Source organism: Sceloporus occidentalis, unplaced genomic scaffold (assembly GCF_023333645.1).
Source record: "Sceloporus occidentalis isolate IW3139 unplaced genomic scaffold, rSceOcc1.0.p SCAF_134, whole genome shotgun sequence".
Classification (NCBI taxonomy): Eukaryota; Metazoa; Chordata; class Lepidosauria; order Squamata; family Phrynosomatidae; genus Sceloporus; species Sceloporus occidentalis.
The window spans coordinates 1,002,175-1,025,853 of NW_028317114.1; the positions used below are offsets into that span (position 1 = coordinate 1,002,175).

At 40.4% G+C, this 23,679-nt stretch overlaps 1 protein-coding gene across 1 annotated transcript in view; it reads left to right on the top strand.

Annotated features, from left to right (window-relative positions):
- Positions 1 to 23,679, top strand: part of LOC149281345 (cadherin-23-like) — a 389,535-nt gene that overhangs the window by 262,419 nt on the left and 103,437 nt on the right. The window contains exons 28-35 of the mRNA XM_089499393.1: positions 6,456 to 6,516; positions 8,338 to 8,486; positions 9,735 to 9,870; positions 10,509 to 10,897; positions 11,715 to 11,816; positions 14,867 to 14,869; positions 14,958 to 15,107; positions 22,449 to 22,577. Of these exons, the coding sequence (XP_089355519.1) occupies positions 6,456 to 6,516; positions 8,338 to 8,486; positions 9,735 to 9,870; positions 10,509 to 10,897; positions 11,715 to 11,816; positions 14,867 to 14,869; positions 14,958 to 15,107; positions 22,449 to 22,577 (1,119 nt within the window). The remainder of the gene's footprint in view (positions 1 to 6,455; positions 6,517 to 8,337; positions 8,487 to 9,734; positions 9,871 to 10,508; positions 10,898 to 11,714; positions 11,817 to 14,866; positions 14,870 to 14,957; positions 15,108 to 22,448; positions 22,578 to 23,679) is intronic.

A 23,679-nucleotide genomic window follows, 5' to 3' on the forward strand; every position in this document is an offset into this window, starting at 1 on the left:
ACTGTAGCTCGCCAGTGCCAGCAGCACTCATGCAGGCCCAGACCATGACACTCCCACCACCACCGTGCTGCAGCTCAGTTTCAGGATCTTGGCAATCTTCTTATAGCCTAGGCCATCTTTATGTAGAGCAACAATTCTTTATTTTCATGTTCTTTGCCATGAGGTGCCATGTTAAAGTTCCAGTGACCGGTATGAGAGAGTGTGAGAGCGATAACACCAAAATTAACACACCTGCTCCCCATTCACACCCGAGACCTTGTAACACTAACGAGTCACATGACACCGGGGTGGGGAAATAGCTAATTGGGCCCAATTTGGACATTTCCACTTAGGGGTGTGCTTACTTTTGTTGCCAAGGTTTAGACATTAATGGCTGTGTGTTGAGTTATTTTGAGGGGACAGCAAATTTACACTGTTATAGAGACTATACACTCACTACTTTACATTGTAGCAGTGTCATTTCTTCTGTGTTGTCACATGAAAAGATATAATAAAATATTTACAAAAATGTGAGGGATGTGCTCGCTTTTGTGAGATACTGTAAGTATAGCTGTAATTTCTGCACTATTATGTGTATACTTTTTGCCCTCAACACAAGAAAATAAATGCAACATTGGCAATGTTTTGATTTGTGAGGCTCCGTACTTCTGTTCTCAGTGCCTTTTCATTTCATTTTGAGTAGAGTGAAGGCTTTGTGGTTGGAAAATGTGGTTCAGTGAAATTATCTGTAATATGTCACTCATTCAGAATAGTTACATAAGGAACTTTAGGATGCATTGCAGCAAACTGAGTTTGCTTTACCGATCACTGTTTGACGAATATCAAAACAGTGTTATAGTAAGAAATTCTACTTGTTTACTTACTCAGCTTCTACCTTGCGTTGTGTCAGTTGACTAGGATGGATCTTTTTATGTCCCTTGGCATTGAATTCTGTGCACTCAGTGTGTGTTGTACAAGACATGAAGAAGCCCGAATTTTTAGTTTTTTAATAGAAACAGACACATTAAAAAATTCTCACTACCGGTAAGCATCTTTCTCAGAACAATTTAACGGGAACATTATGAGCAGATAATTTCTTTAAAAAGGACTGCTGGAACCCTTGAATGTACAAGCCAGGCAGAATGTCATCCTTGCACAATATTATATGGTATAAGGTCAGGGCTTTGTGCAGACTACTTGAGTTCCTCCACACCAAACTAGTCAAACTTTGCAGTAGGCACTATGCGCTCCGGTAGAGTTTTCATGGCATTCTCACTGATCTCTTCAGTATGACCCATTCTACTGCCAATATTTGGCTGTGGCGTTGATATGCCTATGTACTTGATTTTATACACCTGTTAGCAACGAGTGTGGCTGAAAACCCCAATCTCAATAATTAGGAGGGCTGTCCACATACGATTGTCAAACAGTGTATTACAACTTAATTTGCCATCACAGAATTTGTAGTCGCTCAACGATATCGGTATATTTTGCCACATTTACCCACTCATGTTTTTGCTGTACTTTGTTTAACAAAAACATGGCCTTTATTTAAAAAGCAAATTTAAAATATCCTCCCTTGAATTGCAGAAGGTTTTTATAGCCTCTATTTAAAAAAGAAAAACAACAGTCTTTGCATGTTTTTTTTTTAGGTGTCTTCTTTATTAGAGTTTTTCCTTCCTCTCACACAATGAATTAAATCTGAAAGACCAGCCCTGCCAGTCACTTAAAATGTAAATTTAATCAATGTTGGAAGCAAGAACACTCTTGTATCATTTACAAGAAATGTTGTGAAAGGATCTTTCCAGTCAGGAAGTGTTCACAAATGTTGAAGTCACTTCTCAATTTAGTAGCTTATCAACCTCTATTAACCCCATCTGCTGGACCAACATTGTTCAGCAATTTAGAATATGTTTAAAATGTATTACTAATTATAATTTTTTTAAATATATATATATATTAGTACTAAAAAAACAGTTTTGTAACATATTTGCCAGAAAACCTGATCGTAACTATGGGTGGGAGGACTGCAGTGAAATGGCTGATAGCAACTCTGGGTCAGGTTAGAGGAGCTTAAGTGCCTAGTTTTCTTCTTCCTCTAGGTACGTTGAGGAATGTTGTACGTTGCGTTACTCTGATTATTAATATGAACAGTGTGTCACACCATGGAGGAATGTACAAGAATCTGCAATAAATAGTTTTTTTCTTTTATTTTACATTAACTATGTTATATTTGTGATGAGCTTCAAAAGAGATGCACCTAAAGACAAGAACCCTTTTTTTGTGCTCCAGAACCCCAGGCTTCTTAATCTGGCTTTATTTTACTAATTAGTTTGTAATGCACTCCTCCAATTTGTTGATTATGTATTTTTTTAAGATATTCTATCTAACAGTCACATTTAACTGTCCATGGTGGTGAGTAGGAGAGTTATATCCTCCCAAAATAAAAATCAGGCTTATGTGCAAAAATCAAAGCGGGCAACATTTTAGCAATCAGAAGCAACAGGTTGCAAGTTCTACTTCTAAAGACGCTGGAAGTGTTAAACCTGCATCTTTTTTGCTGGCTCAAATGACTTCTGACACAGTGAAGAACGAAGCACCTGCTCATGGGATGCATATCATCATTTTGGAAGAATACCTACCGTGAACGAATGAGATCAACAATATAAACTGCCATTTTTGCCTTACTGAAAGTGTTTGCCATTCATCATATACTGATATCAGTGTGTCCTTGTTAACCGATCCCCCTGAAAGTGCACTTTGATTTTTAGTCTTTTTCTCTGTAATTTTTTTTGGGGGGGGAATACATTTTTGCCTAACAGTTGTTCTGTATAGGCTGTCCGTACTTCCCTTCAATAGTAAATAAATACTGAATATTACAGCCAAAGTAAACAGTTTAGCTACATAATAAATGTTTTTGTCTTTATGAGAAGATGGCAAAGGAGATACAAATACATTTTTGATATTCTACTTGTAACAAACAGGACTAATGAATCATTCAAACAAAAAAAAATCTGCAATAAATGGCTGGATTACCTGATTTGTATGGTTTTCTCATCCGATCTCCTGACTTCCCATGTTGCAGTGACCCCTTCTTGTTTGCCTGCTTGCTCCCAACCACGGTGCCCTTTGCTGGGAAAGGGGGATGGGGAGATACAGGGTAGCAGGACGGAGGAATTGGGAAAGCAGACAAAGGAGAAAAGATTTCCTTTTTTTAACAAAGAAATGCTATCAACTTTAAGTTCACTGTCCTTTTGGGTACAGTGATACATATTGCAACTAATAATTGTGTTACAGTTGCCACTTTATACATTTTCATTATTTTTTGACTCAATAGTTTTTTATGTTTCACAAATAATAAGTTTGTCTCCCAAAAGGACAGACTTCCCCCTGTGGGATGTTGACATGGTACAGTCTGGAGACTGGATTTTGTTCAGTGAATGCCAGCCTTCAGGTTGCTGTGAAGTTGAGATGGGTTTAATAGGGAAGGGGAGGGGGATTATGTGGCAAACATTTCGATAAAAGAAACATCTTTATATTCTTCTCTCGCAGCATATTTCCTTACAGACTTGGCTTTAAGTTTTATTTTATTGTTATTATTTTACTCCTTTTTTGCATATTCAATATTAAGGTTTTGCCCAGTCTTAGAGACTAGATTACGACTAGGAAGATGCAATTAGTTTCATGTCCCAAGTCATGTTTAGTACTAGAGATTTTTATCCAAAATGGGATAAAATTAAGCAGCAAGTGTTTGATAGACGTCCCCACCCCCGGTGTAGCAGGTGTTTTTGAGGCAGTACATGCAATGTCTCTATTGTACCTATGATTGAGACACTTTGAGCAGATTTACAATTATAAAAATAAACTCTAAAATTTCATGACCCGGTCATACTTAGTTGGTAGATGTTACTTTGGTAAGGAAATGTAAACATATAGCGGATAGTCAGAAGACTGTCTAAACCAAGAACCAAGTAAAGATTACATTCTTACAGTAGTTGGGGTAAAACAGTCAAAGTTAATAGACTAAACAGTTCTTCTATGCGTGTAGAATATCTGTCTTCAATTCTTTTCCAGGGCTAATCCAGGGCACCAGCACCAGCCACCAAGTGCTTCTGCTGGATGAAAGTCAACTATGGAGGCACAGAGCTACAGTGACCCTAATCACCTGAGAGGATGATAGGCTCCATGTTTTATGTCAAAAGGGCTGCTGCTCTAGTCGGCCTAAACCAGAATACAACACTGCTTTTATGTAGTCAAGTCCGTTGTTTCTAGGGACTAAGGGTGATTATAAAATCACTCCATCCTTTGTTTTTTTTTGTTTTTTAACCCAGTTGTGATACATTTTGATAATATTTTCGTACTATCACTATGGTTTTTACTCACAAAAATAAAAGGATGCCAAGCATGGACAAGTAATGAGTCATTCCAGTTCTAAATGGAGATTTTAAAATTCAATTACAAAAGCTTGGAGCTATGTGCTTCCACCCTAGCTACTGAAAACTAACAGGAGTGAATTTCCCCTCACACAAAAGAATTATCCCTAGGATATCACCATGCTGTGTCTGAATAACACATTTTATATATAAAACCCTTCCATATAACAGGATTATCTTGTGGTCTTCAGTATTTACTCGCAATGTCATTTCCACTTGCTATACATTTAAACACTGTGCTTCTTCATGCCACCGAGGAACTTGCGTGTGAGTTATCATGGATTCCTACACGCCAGCAACATTGGAAACACAGATGGAGGGGCTAACTAACATACTTTGGTATATACTTTCATCACAGAGATGGAAACTTAATTTTTACATTTGATAGATTTGGTAAATATTATATCTATTGGCTAACTAACATATAATGGATTGCAAACATTCGAGGCATATTATACATTTGAAGCAGGAATTGCTCATACTTTTATACAGTAACATGGAGACAGTCACAGCAAGGTACAGAGATTGTGAATCGAGATTACATTCCTCTGGTGATGTTAAAACGAAATGCAAATGGACTGTTAGTATGTTGGTATTAAATGTAACATTTGGCCCCAGCAGCTTCTTTTGGTGGTAGATTTCCACAGGTTACGTGTCTATGCGTAATATTGATGTGTGGATAGAGTTTTCCATGACTAACAGCACATTTGCGTTTCCTTTTAACATCACTACAGGAATATTCACAACGTCTGTACCTTGCTGTGACTGTCTCCATGTTTACTACTGTATAAAAGTATGAGTGATTTTTGCTTTAAATGTATAATATGCCTGAACAAGAGACATAGATAGTCTCGACAGCTTGCAATCTATTATACGTCAGCCAATAAAGATATAATATTTAGCAAATTTTCTTTCTCTCTTTCTATGGCAAACAGGGTTTAACTCTATACATTTATCTACATTTAATATAAACATATATTTTATTCATCAGCGTAAGATGGGAGTAATTTAGATTATTTAACGTTAAGCAAACGTCAAAGAAAAAAGTTGGTTTGTAACTTAGTTTAAAATTTAGCTCCATTATAATTCCTATGCACTTTGACTGTTCTTGACACTTAAATATTGCCTGTAAACAATATTATCATCGTCCATAGAGGCATAAGAGCCTGGAGGAGAGATCCATATCTGTCTCATAGAGTATAAGCCATGCTCTTGTTGCATGTCTGCAAGATAAGTCAACGTTTAATTGCGGTAACAAAAATCAATATGGGTTAATCTTGGACTCCGTAGTGCAAGATGAATCCTTAAGCTGAGCCAGTGTATAAATTGATATAGTCATATAAGCTTTTAGAGACCACAGAATCATATGTAAAGCTTATATGATGCCATTTTTTTCTGTGTTTGTTCAGTAAACATATGATCCTACACTAAAAATACTCCATCCTCATTTGGAGCAACAGGACTATATCCATATTTCTTATTGTGGTGGTATTGCAAATGCAAAATGTGCCAAACAGCTCACATATTCCCTAGATGATCTGGAGATGGACATCTGTCAACTTCTGTCAACTTCTCCTTGGACACTTTGTGGTAGTCTGGGGTTTGGTTTCTCAGTGTAGTCAGAATTTTTGCTAAATACATTTTATATTTACTGTGAAGCAAAGAGGACACCGGAGGGCAGCACTATCCTGAACTAAAGAGACAACACTGAAAATGCCCAGTAACTCTACAGCCACATGCTGACACGTTTATTTATTGTACTATAGTCTCTTTAACAGATTCCTAACAGAGTACTTTTTCTTAATAGATTATTTTGTATTTTCACCGCCTCTAATCCTAAACATTAAAGCATATTTTCTTTTAAATAAGTTTTTTTTTTTTTTTTTTAAAGCCAAATAATAGAATGAAATGGTATTTTTACTTAATAATAATCTGTTTATATTTGCAATTTATATTAACCTCAAGGTTACGATGTTTAAACACCTTCACTAAATGTACATGAGATTAATATTACTATTTTTTTAATGTATTTTTAAATACCAGCTGGAAGCTACTGATGAAGATGAGGGGGAGAATGGAAGAGTGTGGTATCGTATTGTTAGTGGTAAGTAAAGATATTTATATAATTGATTTCTGATTGTACAGCCTACTTCAGGAATGTGAGTACAGAAATGCTAGAAACATCTTAGGAGCAATTCCTTTCATCTTAAAATCCTTAACTGTGTATCTAAAATTTTGTGTAATAGCAGGCCTTAAAGAAAGCAATCTTTTGTACTACACTTGTTCTTCTGCTTGAATGACAAAATATCATTGCATCATTAGCTCTTCTATTATTATTATTATTTAATGATTCCAATACACCATCATATTCCCAACACTGTATAATGGGGTTGTTGACAAGAGTAGATTATTACCCAGGAGCATAAGCGGACAGAATGAAAACCCATTTATTTACATTGGGCTTCAGCCTTATGACTTATTCTTGAAAAAATATGTGAGTAAACAAAGAATAACCGCCATTGGCACACAAGCACAGTTATATAAGTTGTGACTGAGACAAAGACAGAAACACAAAACTAGAAAAATACAGGACTACATAGAGAAACAAATCATGTGTCATACACACAGGGAGACATACATAGAGAAACCGAGGCAAGAGAGACTGACAGCGATAGCTCCAAATATTGACAGATAAGTTACATCTGTAATGTGACAAGATTACAGATCATGTATTTTAAGGTACCTTAAATCTACAATAAACTAATTATTTTGTACATTTTCAACTTTGTCTGGAAACAAAAGTATGATTGACAGCTTTTTTTTTCTTGAGCTGTCAATTGTTTTATCTATTGTTTATTTAATGTCTGTTTACCACAACTCCCATAAATTCCCATCCAGTGAATTTACCTATTTTATATTACGATATACTACAGAACATTTCTAAGAGTGACGTCAATGAACAAAAGCTAATATGATTAGTATGAAATTGTACTGAGAAGTAGATTGTGTCTCTGGATGTTTTATTATTGCTTTATGTTATTGTTAATAGAGGAGGAGTTAATTGTCTACAGAGTATAAATTCTCAAGAAACATTTGCTATTGGATGCTTTCACAAATAATTTAGTGAAGTGTACATTTCACATTGTTGTTCTAAGAACACCAGTCTTACAGATAATATGTTTTTGGCATATTTCCAGTTTAACCCATTGCTATCTGGGAGTTATATCACTTTTTGTTTTTCCAATATGGAACACTGATTCTTGGCATTGAATAGGTTAAGTTCTTCCCTCTCCTCTTCCAGGAAGAGTGCTTTTCATTGTTCATGTGGTTTTTTCTACTGTTAAAAGTAGAGCTCAGGTTCATTAGCCACTTCTCTTTTCTTTTGTGACATACAACCAGAATATTGAATCATCACGTGTAGAATTGAAATAGAGAAATAGAGAAGTTACAAAATAGGGTAGTCAGTAAAACACATAGACAACAAATATGGGATTCATCTAAGTGTGAATCAGAAAATTATATTTTATGGACTAAAGGTGGTGTTATATTGTTTTAACCAAGCTTACCAAGTCTTATTTTGGGACCTAATTTGGGTCACTGCGCCCACAATGCTTTCATAGAGGACTTGGGTGTAATCTCTATGCTAGTTGCAGCTTCTGCTTCCTTCTGGCTTACGTGAAACAATGTGCGTGCCCCTGATCGCCACAAAACTGGATTTGTTCTTTGCTAGATAGTTCTAGGTTTTTCTATGTGAGTTCCAGAAAAAAGAGCTTAACGAAGGACTGATCAATGTTGAAGCTGGTGGGAAAATATGTTTTGGTTAAATCTAAACATGGTTAGATTTGCTGCATGGGCAGGAAAATAACACAATGATTCCTGTGGAAGCTGGGGTTTTAAGTTTTTTTTTTCCAATATCTTATGCCAGGAAATAGCCGGAACAATTTTCGAATTGATGTCATCACTGGGCTATTAATGCGTGGTCCTCAACCTCTTGATAGAGAAACCAACTCATCTCATGTTTTGACGGTTGAAGCTTACAACAGCGATCAAGGTCCAATGAGAAGTTCCGTAAGGGTAAGATGGACAATCTGTACAAGTAAAGATTACCCACCTGGCACCAGTCATTTACAATATTTAAGCAGTTAATACATGATCCAGTGTACCATTTTTCATTCCTCACTAGATAATGCGTGTTTAAGCAATTATTTTAAACTCCCAACATGTTATTATAGTGGAATCATTTTCCATCTAAATTCTCGACTCACATAAATTTACATTTTTTCATCTTCAAAAGAGTACATAAATAGCAGTTTTTCATATTATTTTACCTTCTTTGATCTTGGTGTTTCACATTCCGCACTCAGGGCTCATCATCTAACTTTACTATTCAAATAACAGTGAATACACTCACATTGATAGAATGGTACTATAAGCATTTTTTCCTGTAATTGTCTTTAATCAGTAATGTTGTAGAAATATGTTTCACACATTTATAATAAAATAAATCTTTGGTTGTCTACTACATGTTCTCCCTATAAATCCGTGCCTTAGAAGATAAGTAGCTATATAATTATTACTACTACTTTGACTAAAAAGAAAGAACCGCAAGCAGTTTGTTGTTCTAAGTGATTTATTTCAGCACTTATGGATATCTGAAATATTTCAAGAATGATTCACTGTCATTACTATTATATGAAGCATACATTTGCTATTATATGAAGCATACATCATGTCTTCAGTCCCCATCTCAATACTGTAACATGCCCCCAAGCATCACTTAATAAGGTAAAGAAGGACCTCTCTACTGATCTTGGAAGACTCACTATATCTATATCTTAAGAGGAGATTGAGATATAAAATATTCTCCACATGGACATGGTATAAGAACAAGCGCGCAGAGAAGATGAAATGAATGACATTTCTTTTTACAGATCCATAAAAACAAATTGGACAGTTTGTCTAATCCATGGGTTTGTTTAACATCCTCTTTATGTACCTTTTGTATAAAAAAATGCTGGATTTTGGTGAAATTAATCCCTACTTATGATTAAGCTGCCATACACAAAATGGGTTTAGTGTGGCACTAAGTGGATTTCAATTTGCTGCAGATGACACACTGTTCTCTGAAAGTATTGCCACATATTCCCTGTTTCATGCATAGTTCTTCTGAACCAGAACCTCAGTAGACGTGTGCACTGGTGATTTCCAGTGAACCTGCCACGTGGATGGCATGATGTCTCTGCTGTCCTCTGTTATAGCATCATCTCCAAGCAAAATACTAAATTAATACCAAACACTTCTTGTGTTATGTTATTCTAACAGGTCATTGTTTACGTGGAAGATGTTAATGATGAGATTCCAGTTTTCACACAGCAGCAATACAGCCGTTTGGGCTTGCGAGAAACTGTGGGAATTGGGACCTCTGTTACTGTGGTGCGGGCTACAGATCGAGACACAGGTACTGCATAGCACCATACACAAACTACAAACCTTTTAAAGTTAATTTCATCTATGCCAATTTTGAATTGAAATATGTGTTTTCTACCAATACATATTGTTATATAGACCTTGTTGTATTATAGACCTTGTTGTATTATATGTCACATTGATACCACAGGTTAACCAATTTATGGGTGCTAAAACTGCTAACACAACTATTATTTTAAAAACAAGTGCATGGGCATAAAATGGGCAATGGCCATGGGTGGGAAGTGAGCATGACCAGATCACAATGGACAGAACATAGGTCAAAGCAAGTGGGTCTTCATCAAGCCCTGTCCATTTGCCTCACTTAACATCTTAAAAGGTACATGCCTGGTCTGGAAAATATAGTCTTGCTATTATTAACATGAACGCCATTTAAATCATGTTTTCTCCTGTGTGCTGGTATAAAGGGAATTAGAGCCTCTTAATTAAAGCAGTTGCATACTTTCCAGCGGAAAAAATATTCTATGTTAAGATACATTTATTTAAGTTAACAGCTTTTTAGAAAACACATAGTTTAGAGGCGAAAGTATAAATTTGTGTCGTATTAATATTAAGAATTATTACAGTCTTATATGTTAACTCATTAAAAATACTTCCATTCTCTTGCAGGAAATGGAGGCCTAGTGATGTATAAGATTATTTCTGGCTCCGATGGGAAGTTTGAAATTGATGAAAGCACTGGGCTTCTTACTACCATTGATTATCTAGATTTTGAGACTAAAACTACCTACTATATGAATGTGTCAGCCACAGACCAGGCTTTTCCTTTCAACCGTGGTTTCTGCACAATATATGTCACATTGATGAACGAACCTGATGAAAAAGTTCAGTTCTCCAGCACATCTTATGAAGCAGTAATTACCGAAAACATTGCGACAGGAACGGAAGTGGTTCAAGTACAAGCACGTTCCATTGATAACTTGAATCAAATAACGTATAGCTTCGGTCAGAACACAAATGTCCAGGCACTTGCCCTCTTCAAAATAGATAAAATCACAGTAAGTAGACATATTTCTTAGTTTATCTGGAAACTTTCTCCTGAATGAATGAGTTTACTAGCGAGGTGAACATCTATTTGGAAAACCTGCGAAGGCATTTTCTGGTGGTATTTAAGACTTTACAACATTTGCTTAGTTTTCTAGCTTTAGTTTATTTTATTTGATCTCTTTTACAGCAGAGTAATTCTCTAAATGGCTACTAGATTAGACTAAAGACAATGTGCAGGGAAGATAAACGCTTAGGACCCTGCATTGGGCACCTTGTCTCGTCAGCTTTTTTCAGGTGAAATGGTATTAGCGCACTAAAATGTTAGTCAGGGCAATATGTCAGGACAGGACCAGTAGATCTCAATGTCAAGGCCAACTATAGGAAGTGCAGACAAAAAAGCAGTGTCCTAAGGCAAGTCAGATCAGCAAAAGAATATATTAGACCTGGCCCGGATTAACTATCTGGCACACTGGGCCCAACACCACCTTCCATCTACATGCTGTAAAAGTGTAGCTGTTTTCTGTGTGTGGCTTATCAGTCACTGACCTTGAAGAATTAGGACCAATTTAACTTACCAGTCCAGTCCAGTTAAAAACTGCAGCACTTTTTCTTCTTTCTTGATAAGACTGTTTCAGTGGATGTCTGAGCAACCCAGTGTTGTAGAGATGAGATCATTAGTTATGCCCCCTCGCTTTTGTTATCTCCTACACAAAGATGAATATAATTTAAGTGGGAGCTGAGAAATTTGTATACAAGTTGATGCATCCACACACATTGTGTTTGTTAAAATGATAACCTGAAACCAGTCTTTTAAAATGTATTTAACAGGGTGCAATAACAGTGAAAGGATTAGTGGACCGTGAAAAAGGTGACTATTATCTATTAACCATTTTGGCAGATGACGGTGGGCCCAAGAAAGAATCTACTATGGTGAGTTCATGTATCTTATGGTCTACACTTCAGCTGAACTACCACGGGTTTCAGCATCCTTCTTTCCATATCTGCCCTTTCTGTAAATGAAAGGCTTTAAGAATGCAGTCAGTTGTGGTCAGTTTGGAGGGAGCAGAACCTCCAGTAGTACAGGTATCTTTTTTGCTGAACATCCATGTGGGTTTTGCAGCTTCCATGTCTATGGCTCCCATACAACATGCCCCAATCAGTTTCCTCTTTCACAGACTTTGCCCTTATCATAGCATCTGTATAATAACTCTAAGTTGATTGATCCCGAAAGATACACATTTGGAAAAGGATTATTGTTGCAATTGCACAGAGAAACACAAGGGAGAAGCAGGTAGTCAGCACAGCTGTCCAGGTAGCCAACCCATTTTAAGGATATGGTGCAGTTGGTCCATTTGCACACTGAGAGGTCTCAGATGTCATATAATGTGCATAATAAATGTCTATAATAAAAGCGTGGATACGTAGTAGCCATATTGAGCCTGGATAAATAGTAGCATTGTTTCTTAACAGCCTACTTACTTAATTGTGTGGGAATTAATATTATAGTAATAAAATAAGGGAAGCCACATTTCTCATGCTGCCCAGATTTGGTCCATTGTCCTCCATGGGTCAACATGTGGCCATTTTATCCCACTGGGGCTTGTCATCAGGGTGGGATATATTAAATAATACTCACCATAGAACGGTAACAAAAGAACACTGGTGTGAAAAAAGTCACGATCAGCCTTCTTTGAACTATATTTAATAGAAAACAATAACAGTCCAACTGATGCCTTCTTAAGGAACTCCACACTTCCTTTAGGATGTTGTTATAAAAAGTAGCGTAGACTCACCTTCCTCTCTAAGGGTCTGGCCTTCCTTAAGCTTTGCAATTGCTTCTCCCTTATCCTATATAATGTGTTAATTATGACAGAATTTCCTGCTATTAACACAACAACAGGCATCTCCAGAATGAATGAATGGTTATTGAAGCTAATGACTAGCACCTGGTTAGGGTTCTGTTTTTGCTATGTAGCATAAAAAACTTTTCTATTGGTATGTTATATATATATATAGTATCAGGATGGGCAACTAAAATATATACCGTATTTGCTCGATCATAAGACGACCCCACAAAATGTGAATATTAATTTAGAAGAAAAAGCCTGAATATAAGACTACCCTATAAGAGTTTTACTAGTAATTATTAATTGACATGTAAACTATTGTTTTCTTATTTAATAAAAAATATGATGGAGAAAAATGAATTTTTTGTTTTTATTTCCTTTTATTTGCCAACCTGCCCTCCAGATATGCCTTATACCCCCCTATATGCCACTCTGCCCCCAGAAATGCCTTATACCCTCTATATGCCTCTTTGCTTAACTGGTATGCCACTCTGCCGCCAGATATGCCTTATACCCTCTATATGCCACTCTGCCTCCCAGATGTGCCTGTTGACCCCCCTATTCGCCACTCTGCCCCAGATGTGCCGTATACCCCTAAATGCCACTCTGCCTCCCAGATATGCATTTTAACCCGCCTATATGCCACTCTGCCCCCAGATATGCCTTATACACCAATATATGTCACTCTGCCTCCCTGATATTCCATTTAACCCCGTATATGCCACTCTGCCTCCCTAATATTCCTTTTAATCCCCTATATGCCACTCTGCCCCCAGAAAGCCCTTATACCCCCAAAATGCCACTCTTACCCTCCCCCGACTTACCAGTGCTTCCCTAGACTTGTCCCTCATGCTTCCAATTCCTTGGTGAATAGTAGGGCAGCCGGTGGAGGTCTGTGCGATGCGCGCAGACAATCTCCACTGCTGCTGCCAACATTTCCGCCGGGGATTCTATGAATGAGCACCGGAAAGTCATCTGATCCCGGAGCTCTGTCATAGAAGCCCCAGAGGAAGTGCCGGCTGCAGCGGAGGTTGTCTGCACGCATCACGTCCACTGGCTGCCAGAGAGGAGGATCCAGGTCCCCTGCAGCGCTGCGGGGGATCTGGATCTTAGTCTTGTAGTCAGACCTCTATTTGAGGTCTGATTAGAAGATGACTTCGAATATAAGACTAATATGAAACCTTGTCTTCTAATCGAGCAAATACAGTATATTATTTACTAACAATCATCTTTTTCATTATTTACCTAAGTGTATAGTGTACATATTTTTTCAGAAAAAAAGTTATCCCTTGACTGATGAAAAGCCGGTTACATAGTAATACATTGGTTAAAAAAAGAATCATAGATAAATCCATTCGTATATACCGGTATATATTGAAATGCAACTGTAAAGAGTTAGTAAAGCTCTGTTATAAGGGCTAGGAAACCAAGGTTTACATTGCTACTGTATTTTTGCATACAGGGTTAAATTAGATTAATGGTCTACAGGATACCTGTGAGGTCAAACTGGTTCATGTTTCTTGTGCCTCTCTTAATGTGATAGTAGTTAGCGGTTAAATGTAAAGATCTGTGTATCATTGGAACACTGGCAGCCTCATGCCAGCCGTGCCTGGAGCCAAATTACGTGTCCTTCCTTTTAAGCACAATCAAGCCCCAATGTGACATGTGACAATATCAAAGTAGCCATCAAAGGCGGTATCATCCTTAGCTGACTTAGGCCACAAAACCTTAACCTCCAATGATGTTTACAGCAGCATTTTTTCAGTTCCCGACCCCTATACCCCACCCCCATGGGACATGGTTATTTTGAAGGCAAGACACATTTATGATCAGCTAGGTGCATATTGTAGACATACAATAAGGGAATTGTGCACACCAAAAAGGGAATCTGAGCTGGGGCAATAGATAGATGATAATACATCTAACAGCTAAGTCTTTTACAATGTCTTTGTCTGGAAACTAAATGACTTATGTTATGGCTAGGTTATTAATTAATTTAATTTCCTCACAGTCATTAAAATTAGTCTTTACTATAATATGCAAGTAAACCATATTCATGTTTTGAACAGTTTTTAACATACAAAACCCAGTGCGATTAATCTTGAAGAATACTCACCTGCTCTCTAAATATAGAAGGTAGATCCTACTCTGCTGTTAAGATTCTTTAAGCCTTAAGATCCACTGGGTTCCACATGCAATGGTAAAATTGTTTGGTTATCCACAGGTGTCCATTACTATTCTGGATGAGAATGATAATGCCCCCCAGTTTGACTTAAAATCTGATACTGTGGTCAACGTTGCTGAGGACTGCCCGAGGGACAAGAGGATAGCTCTAGTCTTGGCTAAGGACCCTGATGCTGGAAATAATGGTCTGGTAAGATTTCTCAGAATGTAACAGTTTACGCAATAGTCAAATTTAATTTGATTTGTATGCAAGAACTTATGTCTTGCTAAAGCATTCCACGCTATTTCTTTCTAGAACACATCTAATTATGCAAAGTATATACCAGCAAAACCTTCCAGGACTAGTAAAAAAATATTTGCAAATATCGCTCCGGGTTATTTGCATATTAACTTTATTGATTATTATTTTAGCTCTTAATATTAGTTCTTGACTAACCAGCTGTTCTTTGACTTGGTTCTGTGATAACCTTTGATAGACCATAGGCTTAAGGCCCATATCGGGAATAAAACCCAGCCCTGGCAAAAGTGGAAACCAGCCCTATAGTGCCATTATTATGCGGCACATATTTATGAGGACCTAGCCCCCTTAATAAATGCCCCACCTCCATCATTCTCCATTACACTGCATGCATTTCCATGCTCTCTGGCTGGCAAAGTTTAGTGGCACAGGAAGGAGTAGGGAGCCAGGTGAGAGGACAAGGTAAGAGGTAGTGATCATATAAGAAGACATGGTGCTAGAGAAATAAGAGATTGAGCACAGGCTCAAGTAAAAGTATGCAAAAGTATGTCCCTCCTTGTGAGTGGAGGAGAAGTAATAATGGGGGTCTTAATGGGGGATATTAAAGTGATCAAATATGATATAAAGGTCATCAGTGGAGAGGAAGTGTTTAGGAGTGAGGCAAGGAATTGTTTAGGAACAAGATTAGCTGGACCAGTATATGCAATGCAGAATAGGTTGAAATGTGCAGGTGGTAGAAAACTGCTTACACCACTACCATTTTTGCCACCAGAACTGGTAATGTGATTCAGGTGAGGCGCACTGTAGGAGAGAGTGTCAAATTAGGCTGTTCCAGGGGCATCTGGTCTAAATTCTGTTACAGCAAAGAGGTGCAAGGAATGAGAGATGATTAGGGATTATTCTATCTTTAGTGTAGAGATAATCTAAATTTTATTAAAGACCGGAGGCGAATATTTGCATCAACTTCTTTACTCAAAACCTCCATCAGCAAAGAAATGGTTAATAACATTGAAACAAAACACCAATCAGAAACAGTCAGAGGTCATAAGAAAGCCCACAAAGTAGACCACTTCCTCTTCTTTGATGTACCGAACAGTAGCACACCGATGAACAGTGTAGAAAAACCGGAAAAGAAAGAACCCAGGAAAGGACCAAGGCACTCTGGATCCAGACGACATCCCAGTAGGATCATACTAAAAGAAAGAAAAGACATCGTGAAAGTAAACTGTACATGGAACAGTAATCCAAACAGAGCCATATATTACACCAAAAAAAAAGGTCAATAAATACAATGTAAAATAACACAGCGTAAAAGACCATGCCTTCAAACATAAGGGAAGGGGAAAAGAAACAGGGAGGGAAATATTCGCCTCCTGTCTTTAATAAAATTTAGATTATCTCTACACTAAAGCTAGAATAATGCCTAATTTTATGGCAAGACAGGAGGCTTCATATTTGCAGTTTTAAAGCTAACGCAATAGAACAGAAGCAACGTGAGAGTGAGGCTGATAATAAAACGTACGAGAAGTCGATTCCCTGGACCAGTCCGCCGCGGAAAGGATATCTGCAAGGGAACCACCACAGTCTAAAGCCGCAGAAGCTGCAGCGCCCCTAACCGAATGGGCACCAAAACGACTATTCACGCCAGCAGCCTGAAGAACCCACCGAATCCAACGGGCCACCGTAGGAACTGAATCTGGTCGGAAAGGACTGACATAAGATATGAACAAAGGACCCCGGACCGAAGAACGTAAACCAGCCGTGGCTGAAAGATAAGCACGGCAACAACGGACGACACACAGGCGAGGACGTTCGGGAAAAAAGGGGTAGGACACGGATGAAGATTTGGATTTGGTTCTACGAGAAAAAGAGGACACCATGCCCTCGGGTGAAAAAGAGAAAGACTCTGTATTAAAAGCAGTAACATTCGAAACTCTCCGGAAAGAGATCAGACAAAGTAAGAGAGCCAGCTTAGCCGAAACTTGACGAAGGGACAGAGAATCATTATCGGGCCAGGATTCGACAAAACGAATAACAGTAGACACGTCCCAGAAAGCGGAATACCTCGTAGATGGAGGACGAGAGATCCGGATGCCGCGCATAAGATGGCAGAGCGTGGGATGCTTACCTATGGGCACACCAGCGACAGGAACATGAGCTGCCGAAATGGCCGAGCGAACCACATTGATAGAACGATAGGACTTACCTATGGAGAAAAGATGGGCCAGGAAGTTCAAGACCATCACCAGTGGCGCCGTAGAGGGATCAAGATGTCGTTCCAGACACCAGCTATGCCAGGATTTCCATGCCTGGAGATAAGACCATCTAGTACCTGGGGCCCATGAGTCCCAGAGGAGGTCACGAGCTGCCGCTGATGAATCCGACGTGTCCCAGGATCCCCGGAAACTGTCCAGGCCACCAGCGACAGCTGACCTAGTAGAACCAACTGGTGTGGATAGCCCTCTGTGTCTAATAGGAGATCCGGGGCTTGAGGGAGTAATAACGGATCGGCACAGGACATCTCTAACAATAGGGGAAACCATGGCTGAGTCCGCCAGAGGGGGGCGATCAAGAGTACAGAGATCCGATGGTTGCGGACCTGATGAAGAGTCCGCAGGATCATTGAAAACGGAGGGAATCCATACACCCCTAAGGACAGCCACGTCTGGAGAAACGCATTCACCGCTAGGGACGCTGGATCCGGTAACCAACTGAAGAAATCCTTCACTTGGCAATTGAGGCGGGAAGCGAAGAGGTCCAACACTAACGGACCCCGAATCAGATCCAGAGAACGGAAAACGTTGTGTCGAAGACGCCAGTCGCTTGCATCCCGCCAGTGTCTGGAAAACCAATCCGCGACCAGATTGTCTTGGCCCAGGATGTACTCCTCCTTGATGGAGAGATGATGATCCAGGCAATATTGGTAGAGCTTTGTGGTGAGATCCGATAGCAGCTTTGATCTGGAACCGCCCAGACGATTGATATAACAGACGGCAGACACGTTGTCCATCCGAAGCACCAGGGAACAGTGAGAGGCGCCCTCGGTGAAACTGCGGATGGCAAAGGATCCCGCTATCAATTCTAGGCAATTGATGTGGAAGCCCCGTTCCTCGTCCGTCCACAAACCGCCAGTGGCGGAGTCTCCGCAAACCGCACCCCAGCCCAGGAGGCTGGCATCGGATTCCAGAAAAAAACCTGGGGCGTGCCCAAAGACAGCCCGGCCGTTCCATGCTTCCATGTGGTGTAACCACCACCTCAGCTCCAGATGTACTTCGTCTGTAAGACGAATGAGCTGGTCGTAGGAACCCGAGCGACGGAGGCATGCCGTTTTTAAACGCTGCATCGCCCGGTAGTGAAGAGGTCCCGGAAATATGGCCTGGATGGAAGCCGAGAGTTGGCCGATCATGCGAGCCAGATCCCGCAAAGACACGTATGGACGTCGGAGTAACCGACGGATGTCCCTTTTGATGGCCGAGAGCTTTGTCTGTGGAAGGGGTAAGACCGCCTCCACCGAGTCCACCGTAAACCCCAGAAATTGGATCGATTGAGTCGGAGTCAGTTGTGACTTCGCCTCGTTGATCACAAAGCCCAAAGATTGAAAAAGGCGAACCGTGAGAAGGGTATCTCGGGATAGGGTAGACTGGCTCCGAGCCATCAGGAGAACATCGTCCAGATAGACAATGGACCGGATACCGTGCCCTCTCAGGAATTCCATGACAGGTTTTAGAAGTTTGGTGAAACACCATGGAGCGGAACTCAGACCAAAGGGAAGGCAGGTGAACTGCCACAGTGCGCCCTGCCATCGAAATTGAAGGAACTTCCTATCGTCTGCGTGGACCTGCACCGTCAGGTAGGCGTCCTTCATGTCTAATCTCGAAAACCAGTCCCCTTCTTGCATCAGGTCTCTTAGGAGATGGATGCCCTCCATTTTGAAATGGCGATGGACGACGAAGGAATTGAGCACGCGGAGATTGATGACCGGACGGAACTCCCCAGTCTTTTTCTTCACTAGAAAAATACTGCTTACGAAGACCAGAGCCCCTGACGATGGCTCTATCGCGCATTTGTCTCGAAGGGAGGTCAACTCGGCATGAACTTGCGCAAGCGCTACCTCGGAGAAGTGAATGGGACGCGGGTAACCGGGCTGTCGAGGCCGAGAATGGAATTCTAGGCGAAAGCCTTGGACACACTGAAGAACCCAAGGGTCCTGAATGAGATGCGACCAAGCTAAGGAAAAATACATCAAACGACCGGCAATAGGAATGTGAGGTAACATTAAAGAGGGTCTTACCTGAAGAACCTTGTGATCTGGAGGAGACTCCTCTACCCCTGGTGGCGCCTCTGAAGAATGGAGAGCGGAATTGGGAGCGTTGTCCCGCCGAGCCCTCCTGAAACCTGGGCCTGTTGCCTTGGAAGGCCGCTCTGCTGGTGGCACGGCCCCTCTGCCGACCAGCTCTCCCCAAAAAATGATTCCCGGATCTGAAAACCTTCCTCATCGAGGTCTGTGCCTTGTTCAGGGAGGTAAACACGTTCACGTGCATGTTGAGCTCTTTGAGGAATTTCTCCCTGAAAAGCATGCCTTGGGCTTCAGGCCCTAACTCCTTGGGCGCCAGTTCAGCTAGCTTGCTGTCCAATTTAAACAGGGCTGCCTTCCTGCATTCAGCAGAGATTGCGGAGTTGGCATTGCCCAGAAGGCAAACTGCCCGTTTTGCCCATTCACGAATGACAAAGGGATCTGCTAGGGTGCCATCCGTCAAGGCCTCGTCTGCCACCGACAGAAGCTGAGTGAGAGGGCCCGCCACGTCCAGCAATTTATCTTGGGCAGAGCGTAAACCCTGCTCCAGACCTTTGCGAGGGTCCTTGCCGGACCGCATCATGAAGGTAACGAAGGACGGGTCGAATTCAGGGGTATTACCCACTTTATCTGGTAGAGTAGGACGAGGACATTCGGCACGTAGCTTTTGACGGGCCTCTTTTTCAAGAGACCGGCGTAGCCAAAAACTAAGGAATTGTGAAATATGAGCCGCCAGGGCCCACTCTGAAGATCTAGGATGTCGTAGATTCCGAGGGTCACACATAGGGAGGCCCGCAGAGTCCAGAATTTGTGTGGATGTCCCTGGTGCAGAGGAAGAGGAAGGATCCTCCAAAATCGTTTCCCGTACTAAGGCCGGCTGTTGAACAGGGGGCGCAGATCTAGAAGCGGCTGAGGGGTACTCGTCCAGCGTCTCGTATCCTTCAACCCCACCTTCCCCCTCCAATCGAAAAGAAGGTGGTTCGGTTACTTGTAAAGCGGGAGCCTTGGCTCTTTTTAGGGGAGCCTTGCCCTTAAGGGATACTTCTCCTTCGGCCCATTGGCGCTTACGAGGACGTTCCTCAGGAGGAGAGTGTTGTGACTCGTCTGAGTCAGAGATGTCAGGCCCTGGAGAGCTGGAGCGTGGAGCCGGGCGGTCCATGGAGGCCAGTGCAGCCGGGAGGGACTCCATTAGGGCTGTCTTGAGCCATGCCTGTAAGGCGGCGGGTAAAGGCTGATCAGATTCAGACATTGTTGTAATAGCAGACTCTTTATCGAGAAACAATCTGTGGGTACAGAGAAAGGGACAGAGTCAGAATCCGGTAAGAAAAAACGGAGGGTCACCCGTAAGCACCTGAGGGGGTCACCCAGAGGGCTGGTTTTATAGGCCAGAGGCCAAACCCAATTGTCTAGGGGGTCACCCTAGGAGCGCTGTATCCAGACGCCAGGCAGAGAGGAACTCAGCCAATCACAGGAGTGACGAAGTCACAATAGGTAAGTAGCCACGAAAGGCTTAAGCAGTATGTACAGTATATACATATATATATATGACATTTAGTATTTTTGTATTTTTTTATATTTTATGATTTATAAATGAAGTTTCGTGTTTAGACGACATGGCCAGGATAAAAGGGAACAATCTAAAACATAGGGGGAAGCCAGCCTCTAATAAACTGGAAGGATCAGCTTAAAACAAGAAAACAGGCTCCGCGCCGCTTAGTTACGCAGCCCGCGAAGGGAGACAAGCTGCAGAAGGACACACGCGGGGGGGGGGGAATCCTCCGTGTCTGCGTGTTGCCGAACCGGCTGTACACGGGACCGGACGGCAATAAAGTTTTCTTAAAAGAAAACTGAGCCGTCCCGTGACGCGGTAACCGCGGCTATAGGATAAAAATGCCGCGGACAGACAGAAGAGCCCGCAGAATACACTGCGCGCTGTCACGGAGCACGAGGCTCGCAGGAAGGAGAAAGGAGCAGCTAAAATGAAGGTAGGGAACACCAGAGATGAAGGTAGGGAACCGATAACGGAAACGAAAAAACACAAAAATTAAAGAAAACGGCACATGGAAAAAAAGGCGCGAAAACTAAACCGTGCGGATAAAGTTTAAAAAACACAGGCAAAACAAACATACCAACAGACAATAAAACAGAGGTGAATAAAACCCCAGCAAATAAATACATATGACCAAATAAGTGTACTTATGCCCCAATTTGGGAAGCACACTATAAAAGAGGGTGTTCACCTGGAGTGTGCTACTGTTCGGTACATCAAAGAAGAGGAAGTGGTCTACTTTGTGGGCTTTCTTATGACCTCTGACTGTTTCTGATTGGTGTTTTGTTTCAATGTTATTAACCATTTCTTTGCTGCTGGAGGTTTTGAGTAAAGAAGTTGATGCAAATATGAAGCTTCCTGTCTTGCCATAAAATTATTACACATGGAATGGTCATTCCAGAGAGCACAGTTGAATGATAGGAGGAGTAGCAGCCAAAGCCAAGTGCTCCCCTAACCCACAATGTACATAAATACACGTACACATTCACACACTTATGCCCATACTACTGCATACATCGACTACATCCCCTGGAACAGAGACATGTGCACACTCACACACAAAGAGACACTCTAACATACACACTCAAGGTTGTCTCCAGTGCAGCTCGCACATGATGCAAGCTTTCCCACTGGTAATGCCCCATAACATAACAACACTAAGCCCGCCTCTCCAATTAGGAGAATAAGGACTGGTCAGCCCGCCCCTGGGGTTCTTCCAGGATCCTTCCATGTTCCATCCATGTCCCATCCTTGTTGAATTTCCTTTGAAAACTTTCTGATAGTGGCACTTTTGGAGTTAGTACTTCCAACAAATACCATTGTAAACTAGATTTGTTGTGACGGTGAGTAGGAATACACAGAAAGCAGTATTTACTGTATATACAAAATAAGTGAAGCTTTTTTGTCAACCAATTCAATATTCTTTTCTATACCTAATCTCATGTTACAGGTGACATTCTCACTAACTTCTGGAAACACAAATGGACTTTTTGAGATTCGCACTACTAATGACACCTATGGTGAAATATTTTTGGCAAAAAGTTTGGACCGGGAGTTGCAAGAGCAGTATTTTCTGAAGGTAATTAAGACACTTAACATTTAAGTTAATGTTACAATTTTACAAGTCCTGATTTGTTATAATAGTAGATTTTAGTCACGTAATCTGTTGGTTTGGTTTTACAGGAAATATATGTGTTATTTACCTCTGGTGTTCTTATTTGTCATTAATCTTGTATACGCAAGGATTGGTTAGAATGTATGCTGCAGTTTTGGACCTCATAATTGCATACGATGCTTATGATGCAGTTGATTTATAAAAGAGGAACGTGAATAAAGGAACCACCTACCAATAAACAGAGATATGGAATTTGCAAGGCGTTATATAAATAATGTAATGTAATATAAATGTTCCATTTATACAACAAGTGCTGTAAATACGATGTTTAATTTATTTATTACACACTGTGAATTTTGTTTTTATTTGGGTTTTTGACAGAAGGAAACATGGTTATTCTACAAATTGCATGGCGGGAAAGTGACTGCTCAGAATTACAATTTGTGGTCACTTACACCTTCACAAAGCAAAACTATTAATGACATTATTATTCCAGAATTGTATGCAAAAAAAGTAAAGACAGTTGGTATTCTCACTGCTATTCATTACAACGTTCAAATGTGAATAGGATTTATTGATCCATGACCCAGATAGTGACTCAGAATAAGCAGCGTATGTAACGTGACCACAGCCTAGTCAACACTGCATTGTGAAACCAGTTATTATTATTATTATTATAATGCTATTATAAGGCTGTCGAAAATAGAAAATGAGAATAAGTCTATCCAGTGAACCAAGGAAGATATCTCCAGTTGTATTAAACTGGATAAGGACTAAATAACAACTATTAAGCATTTGTCAATTTTGTTCAGAAGAATTTGAACTTGGAACTATGCGTCCTCTTAATCAAACTAAATGGCCTTTGATTATCTGCTATCTCTGTGGGGTGAAGATTTCACCCTCAATGACCTCATTTGTACCTCAAAAGTATTTGTACAATGTTATTCTAGAGTGTGACTCACTGCCCAAAATTAAATTGCATATTGCAAATGAGATATAAATAATGCTTTTATGGTGGCATAATCCCATTCTCTGATCTTGCATTGATACATTTTCTAATGCTGGT